This window comes from Nestor notabilis, unplaced genomic scaffold, assembly GCF_000696875.1.
Source record: "Nestor notabilis isolate BGI_N333 unplaced genomic scaffold, ASM69687v1 scaffold28995, whole genome shotgun sequence".
NCBI classification, from domain to species: Eukaryota; Metazoa; Chordata; class Aves; order Psittaciformes; family Psittacidae; genus Nestor; species Nestor notabilis.
In genome coordinates, this window is record NW_009931080.1 from 1 (window position 1) to 8700 (window position 8700).

Genomic DNA, 8700 nt, shown 5'->3' on the forward strand with positions numbered 1-8700 from the left:
TCATTCTCGAGGTGAAGCCCTTTCCTCCTTCCTCCCTCTGCATCCTTCTGCCCCGCTGGTGACAGGTACAGCCCCAGGAGATGTCCCCACAGCCACCCGCGTCCATGGCAGGACACGGTGGCACCTCCCTTCTTCCAGCTGGGTGCCTTCCTCCAGCTCCTGGTGTCTCCATCTTCAAGGCCAGGTTGGACACAGGGGCTTGGAGCAAACTGCTCTAGTGGAAGGTGTCCCTGCCCGTGGCAGGGGTTGGAGCTGGAGGAGCTTTAAGGTCCCTTCCACCCAAGCCATTTGATGGTTCCGTGGTCTGAGCACACCACTGGTGTGACTCTCTCCTTGGGTGTCTCCATTAGCTGGATCCCCACTGACCAAAAGGAGCTGTGAGTGAAAGCCAGACAGAGACACTTGCACTGAGGACACTGGATCCCACCCAGACATGTCAGCACTTTGTCACCCCCATGTGCAGACAGGGCTGAGGAGCTGGTTTTGGATAGAGCATTGGCTGGGAGGTGCTCGGGGACATGGCTTGGTTCTGGGTGTCAGCACCCAGCACGAGCAGCGCTGGCGGGGACCAGGATTTTGGAGGCATCTTTGGAACACAGACAAGCAAAGTGCCCCTTTCTCCCTCTTGGAAGGACACCGGGGCCCTTGGGGCTGGGTGGGACCTGTGGCACAACCACAGTGTGGGTTCCATGGGTTCCAGCATGCAGCCACAGGCAGGGCATCCCTCTGAATACCCCTCCTGTCCAGCGGAAGCCCATTGCTTCTGCTCTGCTGCCCCTCGACACCCCCTTTCCCCAGGGCTGCTCAGGATCAAGTGGATTTATCAGGCTTTATTGGAATGACAGGAAGGCGGCTTTGCAGGTAGGGGTCGGTTATGAGAGAAGGGAGGTCAGGAGACACCGAACAGGGGGACTCTGGCTGAGAAGGCAGGTTTTGGGTCTGAGATTAGGGCCCTTGGTGCCTTTCTACACGTACCATACCTGCCCGGTCACCTGCTGCGTAAGGACCCACTGGAGCTGTGTAGGTGGAGACCTTCCCTTGGGAACTGAAGGTGAGAAAGTTAAATGCCAGAGATAAGGAAAGTGTGGAAGTAAAAGGCATCAACACCTTCCCCTGCCCCCACTGCTGGCGAGTGGGTCACTTCACTGCTCAGGTATGAACGGCATCCGGAGCCGCTGGTGCTGCCCAGAGCAAGGGACGCCCAGGTAGCACTCGTCCTATGCCAGTGTGGGTGCTCGGCGCAGGGCACAGCTCTGGAGCTTTGGTGCTGTTCTCCTTGGGTAAGAACCCAGCTGGGTGCTGCAGGGGAAGCAGAGAGGAGATCGTGGTTTGGGTTGGGAGGGACCTTAGAGCTCATCCCTTTCCTGGCCATGGCCAGGGACACCTTCCACTAGAGCATGTCTCCCAAGGCTCTGTCCTACCTGGCCTTGGATGGGGCCTTTACCACTTCTTTGGGCAGCCTGTGCCAGCCCTATTTCAGGTTGAACCCATCACCCCTTGTCCTATCACTGCAGTCCCCTTGTGGCCCCCTTCAGGCACTGGAAGCTGCTCTGAGGTCTCCAGCAGCTTCTCTGCTCCAGGCTGAACAGCCCCAATGTTCTCAGCCTGTCTCCATGCAGGAGGTGCTGCAGCCCCTGATCATCCTCAGGGGTTTGGACCCCTCTGCCAGGACTGGGTTGAGTTCCTCTGATCCTCCTCCCCGCCTCCCATTGATGCCTTGACTTGGGGTGTGCCTGAGCCAGGGTTTCCTCACCCGAGCATGGTGGTGGAGTGCTGCCCTGCCTCGAGCAGAGGTGGGGACGCGACACCAAGTGAGCTCGTATCCACATGGCTTCCCTAATGAGGGCAGGGACTCTTCAGGTTCGATGAGGAGTGAAGGGATTTACACCCAGTGTGTACACACACCAGTGCAGCCAGAAAACAGTCCCGAAGCTCCGCTCAATGCAGCACTTCCAGGTCCAGCAGCTCTGAGCTTCCACCCGTGGTGGAGAGGGTGTATCTGTTGCACGTCCCTGTGTCTGGGTGGGAGCCAGCTTACCCATGTGTTGCCAGTATGACCTGCAGAGGTGCAAAGGCTCTTTGAATTAGGTGGAAGCACGGGTGATAGGTTTCACTGGAGCTCTCTTGGGTCCCGTCCAGCTTTGTTAAGAGCAATGGAGTTGCAGCAGGGATGACTTTGGCCCGTTGCACTCCAATGACATAGTTCAGGGCTGTAAAACCCTCGGCTCAAGCATGCAGGGTGTGGGGTGAGATCAGCACCTCAGCTCTGCCAGGGAAACCCGGTGGTTTTGCCAGCTCCTCTACATATGAATGAGTCTACAAGGGCTTTGCAATGAGCTTGACACATGGATAACCACATAATTAACGGCTGTAGCTTTATAGAAGAGCATTAATGCTGGTATCTTTAACCACAAAGAGCAGAACTTGAGTCATCAAATGCCAGGGGATGAATTTCCTAGTGGATTGCTCCATCAGGTTGCTGAGTTATTGGGCCTGGATCCAGTGGGATGCCGCATCAGACACGAACCGGGAGGGGAAGCAGCCTGGCAGGCAGTGATTGTCTGAGCTACAGGTCCTGTTAGCTTGGAGGACCTGGGCTTGTTCAAACAGCTCTACAAGACTAGAACTAAACCAAAGGTTAGGTGAGGGCTGAGTCACTCTGCCAGGGCAAGACAGGAACAATACGTCTGGTGGTTTCCATTTTAGGCTCACAGTCCATTGAATTAGTGGCAACATCACTTAGATTTCTAGGCGCTACTGTCCAAATTATCCCCAATTAATTAAAGATATTGACCTATAATAGTCTCAGTTAATTGAAGATACTGTTCTGCAATAAAATGCAGTACCTCTCCGGCTGTTGAGTTTAAAGGAGACCAGAATCAGCATGTCTAAGGTGGGTTGCAGATCCAGCATACCCGAAGTGTGGGCCTGACTGGAGCAGTTTCTGATTCCATCCCATTTCTAGTGTTAAATTCTCTTGTCTGAGTGACCAAAGCTTTGTACCTAAAGCTTGTCCCTCCTCTGTGAGGCTCGTAACTGCATCCTCTGCTTAGGTTACCCTTTGTTATCAGTGCAGGTGGGTAGGAGGGAAGCGGGGCTGAGGACAGTGATTCACTCCTGGGGAGTCTGGTTGAGTCAGAGACAAACTAGATCAGTGCAGCCTCTGGCTCTTCTCGCTGCTCTCTCCATTTCCTGCTGCCTTAAGTACTTGCTGAATGTTGGACTCCCACCACCGGTGTGCCAAGGTGACCCGTCACAAATCCCTTCTCTGTGTTCCTTTGCCACAGGCACGGTCCGAAATGGACAAGTACCTTTCAAACGAGGTGCCCCCTGTCTCCGTGCTGCCAGACAAGAAGTACCGCCGGGAGAGCGCCTCGGTGGTGGACGAGTTCTTCTCCACGGAGAAGCCAACTTCCACACCGTACAGCGTGAACATCAACGTCATCCTGCCCGACACGACGCACCTGCGCACGGGACTGTACCGGCCACCCAAACCCATGGCTCCATTCCCACAGATCAAAACCGAGCCCGGCACCAGCTTCGCCCAGCCCTGCTCCTCTGCCTCCACGCAGACCCTGCCCGACTTCACCAGTGTCTTCAGCATGCCCCAGTCGGTGGCGGTGAACAACATCTTCATCAAGCAGGAGCTGCCCTCTGAGATCCCCCTGGCCACCAACCCACAGCAACCCCAGCTTTACCAGATGCCTCTTGGCAATGGAAGCGCTGACATTACCTCTCTGACATCCTCCTCCAACACCACCACAGCCATCAACAGCCTCAGCGGGGTCACCATGTCCACAGGTAGCGCCATGTCCAGCGTGGTCCACAGACCTGTGCAGCCGGTGAAGCAGTACCCACACGTCTCCCAGGGACAGGGGAACTTCAACATCTCAGGGCAGTTCTACCCTGCTCCAGGGGTGAACCTGCCCCCGTCACCCCCCAACTCACAGCCTGGCAGCCCAGAAAACCAGCCTGAGCTCATCAACACCATCTCACCCCCTCCATCCTATGAAGCCACTTTTGGACTGAAGTTGGTCCAGTCATCCCAAGTCCCCCCGGTCCCCAATGGCCTCGGGACCGTCTCCCAGGGGCACATTGTCATGCAGCCTCCCAAATACAACAGACGCAACAATCCTGAGCTAGAGAAAAGGAGAATCCATCACTGCGATTACCCAGGTATGTTGATGGTGGATCTATTGGCTTTGGGAGGGCTCCTCTTGACACACTAAGGCCCTGGGCCTCTGCAGGAGTTTGGTCTGAGATCACCTTGTCTGGATGATGAAGGGAGCTATGGAAAGCCCCAGGGATGTGGGGTTCCTACCACCACCAAGGGGGAGAGGAGTCCATCCCGCCTGCATTAGCTGGTGCCTGTTTTTCCCCGTCCCCTTTCCCCTGACTCGGAGGGGCAGGGAGCTCCTGTAAAGCACAGGGATGCTCCAGGAATTCCGCCGCCTGAGCTGCCTGTCCCACTCTGCTCTAGCCTAACCCCGAGCTCCCAGATGCTCTCTGCAGGTGAAACCGTGCTGGCTTTCTCACTGACATTTCCTTTCCCACTGTCCCCTCTTGGGTAGCACACCAAGTAGTTTCCATAAGCAGCCTTTGTGGTCTCCGTAGCCCCAAATCTCTTCTTCCAAAGAGGCAATGAGCTGAATATCTCTGAGGATATCCTTTGGTGGCTTCATGTGCTGCATCAGGATGGTGTGGAAAGGGATTTCAGGGCAATGAGCTGAAGCTGTTCCCTGTGCAGCACCTCATTGCGTGAGCATGTCCATCTAAAGACCTGTGATGCTTGGGCAGGAGATCCTGCACTGCGCACACAGAGCTTGTGGGATCCGCAGTTCCACACTCATTCATGCTGCGCCGGAGAGAAGGAATCATGTTCTTAGTGGGAAGCCCCAGTGACAGCAACATGAGGGCTTGAGGATACCAGCCCTTGTGCAGGGAGACGCTCCCACTTCCCGGGCCAGCCCTGGCCATGAGGCTGCTGGGAATGAGCAGCTTTCCCATGGGGTGTGTGAGCTGAGGACAGTCATTTCCTCATGTGGCACAAGAGAGGCTGCAGTGGGTCAGCCCAGAGGCCCGTCCAGCCCAGATCCTGTCTCCAGCAGTGACGCCAGGAGCTATATAATGGATGTTTAGAGAGATCTTTCTGTGCTTACACCTTCCCACCCTTTGGCAACCTGCAGATGAGGGACTTTTTGAGCCAGAAGCTTCACCCATGTCCTTGCTTGTGCTGAATATTACACCTTCTGCTGGCTATGGTGGGAAACAGATCAAGGGTGTAAGTGGACCATTGCCCTGAGACAGACCTCTCTGGTGAGAGCAGGAGTCCCATCCTGCAGGACACATTACCAAGGCAAAACCTGTTTTCGGCACAGGAAAGCAGGAACACGAGTGGTGTGAACCCCCCCGGCAGCCTGCACTGGATAAACACTGGGGTGTACGTGAGAGGCAGGGGAGGGCTGCTGCTCATCCTCCACACGGAGGTGCAGGCAGAGGTGAGCCAGCAGGGCTGATGGCAGGGCAGCAGGTCTCACTGACATGAGGAGGTGATGGGAGGCACGATGAATTCACACCAGTAACTGGAGGAACTGGGGAGACCTGTTTGCAAACCCCAGCCCCAGTTCACAGCTGGTGGCCATGGTGCTTTTCCTTTGTGTGCTCAAGGGGAAGTGAAGCTCAGCCCTGCCCTGCTCTGGGTGCTCCTTTGGCTTCGTTTCCATGCCCAGCAGGGAGGCAGCCCTTGGTACCACCCACATTCATCCCTCCTGAGTGTGAGGGGCCTCTGAGGCTTCAGAGCATCAGAAGGGAAACTGAGCTGGGTCACATTATCCCTCGTACCACAGGGAGGGGAAAGGCAGGTGACTGCTCCTGCACCTCCTGAGCAGGACGGGGTGGAGAGATGATCTCGTGCGAGAGGCTTCTTCAGGCTGTGTGCAAACACTGGAATGAAAAACAGGGCTGTGTTGCTTATAGACTCACAGACTGGTTTGGGTTGGAGGAACCTTAAAGCTCCTCCAGTTCCAACTCCCTGCCGCAGGCAGGGACACCTTCCACTAGAGCAGGTTGCTCCAAGCCCCTGTGTCCAACCTGGCCTTGAACACTGCCAGGGATGGGGCAGCCACAGCTTCTCTGGATGCACATTCTTCTTATGCGTGTTTTATCCTGCCTCAAAGACCTGGCTGAGGAAGGGGGGATTTGGAAGTCTGTGCCTGCCTATTCCCCCTCTAGTTCCCAGCACATTGCTGCCAGGATTGCATGGCAAAGGTGGAGTAGTGTAAAGGTTGGTCTGCCTTGGACAGCAAATGCTCTTCAGTTACTGCTGACCCAAGCAGGTTATTTGCATGCTGTGCCTCCCAGCCCTGCTCTGTCCCTCATACCAGATACCGGTGTTCTGGATGTGTTCTGGCCCTTCCTCACCGTTGAAGTTGGTTCCTTTGTGTTTTCACAGGTTGCTCAAAGGTTTATACCAAAAGCTCGCACCTGAAGGCCCATCAGAGGACTCACACAGGTAAGAGCACCACGTCTGCACTTCTTACACCGTGCCTGTCAGTGACCATGCTAGTTACCTTGAGCCAGGGTGGTTACTGGTGTCAGGAGCTGAGCCTACTGATGTTAACACTAGAAAGAGTCCAGTGGTTGCACTGATTCGTAGCAGCTGTACTCTGCTGTGTGCACTTGTTGCCTGCAAGGAACAGTCTAAAATTTAGGAGAACTCTTGGAGGCTCTTGAGTTGATAGTCTGGGAGGAGGAGATGTCCCTGAGCTCTTCCTTTGAGATGTCCCACATCCCAGCCAGGTCTGATCCTGCTTAGCTCACAAAAAGATTGTGTAGAGGGCATGTGGTGCATATACGTGACCTCTGAGGAGACAAGGGGTGTTCCGTTTGTGTCAAGCATCCCTGTGGTTCCCAAGGAGTGGAAGGAACCCCTCGTATCTCCTTGTGCACCAGCCACACAGACCACTTGTCCCCACTTTAGCAGCTGCTGGTGATGGTGTCACTGGAGCTACCAAACACATGTACAGAAGGGCTCTGAGCACACGTACAGAAGAGCTGTGCCTCATTCCTGAGGGCGAGGGTGCCGCGGGCTGCCCTGGCTGGTGTAAACCGTGCCACCAGCGCAGAGGAGTTCCCACCACAACGAGCTTCCCTGGGGTAAACCTAACTCGGTGGCACTGGTGCACTCAAGCACAGGTCTTCTCAGTAAGGCATTTATTATACCTGAAACTTTATCAGATCCCCCGGTATCCAGGAACCATCAGTGACCTCATAAATCTCTTTTATAGAAGGGCTGATCTTTACTGAGAGCAATTAAGCTGGCCCAGAGTTCACTTTGCTTTTTTATGAACAACGAACAAACCCCATCCTGAGGCTGGGAATCGGCTCTTGCTCTTGGCTCTGCTCCATTCCCCTCTTATCACTCCTCCCAGCAAGCCAGCCAGGAATTCTGCTGTGTTAGGAGGTACAGTATTGTTTTGGCAGGGGCTGGGTTGGGAGCAGGCTGGAGAACAGCACGGAAGGGGTGGAAGAAAGGAACAGGAAGGACGTTGTCCCAGCCCCCAGAGCCGGGTGGTGATAAGCATTTGTCTCAGCAGCAATCTGTACTCGGGGCTCTCGTTTTGAAATGAAATAGCTCTTTTCCCCTTCCGTTTGGAGCAGGGGTCTTAGCTCTGTACCCAGAGGCGTGACCTGTCTGAGATAGGCACCAGCCTTACAACTCACAACATAATGATGTATCCAAGCAATTGGATCCCAATAAAATGCAGTCAGTTTTCCAGGTTCCCCAGTAATCGGGCTGGAAATCCAAGTGCGTTCGCCTCCCTCTGCTCTGCTTGTCAGAGGGAAGGACAGAGGCGAAGGAGGATGTGACCTGAGCAGTCAAGAAGCCTGGTAGTGGTGTAAGGGTGGGCAAGAAGGAGGAAATCCAAACCAGAGCCACACACAGACAGGTTCAGGGTGTCTGCATCCAGTTTGGGGTTGCTTTGGGGCCTCAGCCCCTCTGAGCACAGCACCAGAGCTGCAACGGCAGTGCCCACCCCAGCTCCTGCCAGCTAATGCTCGATGCCACCTCAGTTCCATCATTTGAAGGGTTAATAACGCCATTCCTTGCCTGATGGCAGGAGGGCTGAGACGTACATGATCTCCAGGATCTTTTCTTGTGGTTTGCCCGTTGCCACGGGCTGGGCTGCATTCATCTCCTGGAGACACCATTCATTTCCTGGGTGCCATTGTGAGATTAAATATATAACCCGGTGGCTGCTCACCCGCCTCGCGGGGCTGGGAATGCCAGTTTGGGTCCTTTGTTTGAGCTTGCCCTGCCGTGCTGTCCTGGCAGATGGAGCCAGCTCGTGGGACAATGGAAAGCATTTTGTTGCTATCCTGGAGATCAACCTGTTATTGTTTGAAACTAAAGGGCCTTGGTAGGGTTGACCCAGCCAGGTGACCCGGCTGGGACAATGTCTGTGGCTGCACGGCGCAAATCCTGCCTATGTCTTAGCATACCAGCGCTGGCGTGAGATCCCCAGGGTGCTGTAAAACACCCAGTGTGCTGCTCGTAAATGGGGTTGAAGCTCTGTTTACCCGGGCCATAAAAAATGCACCTTCCTGCTTCCACGGTGCAGAGCTTTTGAGGAGCAGATTTGGTCCCAGTGCCCCATTTCCTTCAGCTTCATAGCACCATAGAATGGTTTGGGTTGAAGG

At 54.9% G+C, this 8700-nt stretch overlaps 1 protein-coding gene across 1 annotated transcript; it reads left to right on the forward strand.

The window, feature by feature from the left end:
- Positions 1–3299: 3299 nt before the first annotated feature.
- On the forward strand, positions 3300–6511 carry LOC104399730 (Krueppel-like factor 5; the record flags this gene model as incomplete). The annotated part of the gene is made up of 2 exons (XM_010015713.1): positions 3300–4176; positions 6452–6511. Coding segments are annotated over exons 1-2 (937 nt in total), but the record flags the coding sequence as incomplete, so codon positions are not given.
- Positions 6512–8700: the final 2189 nt, after the last annotated feature.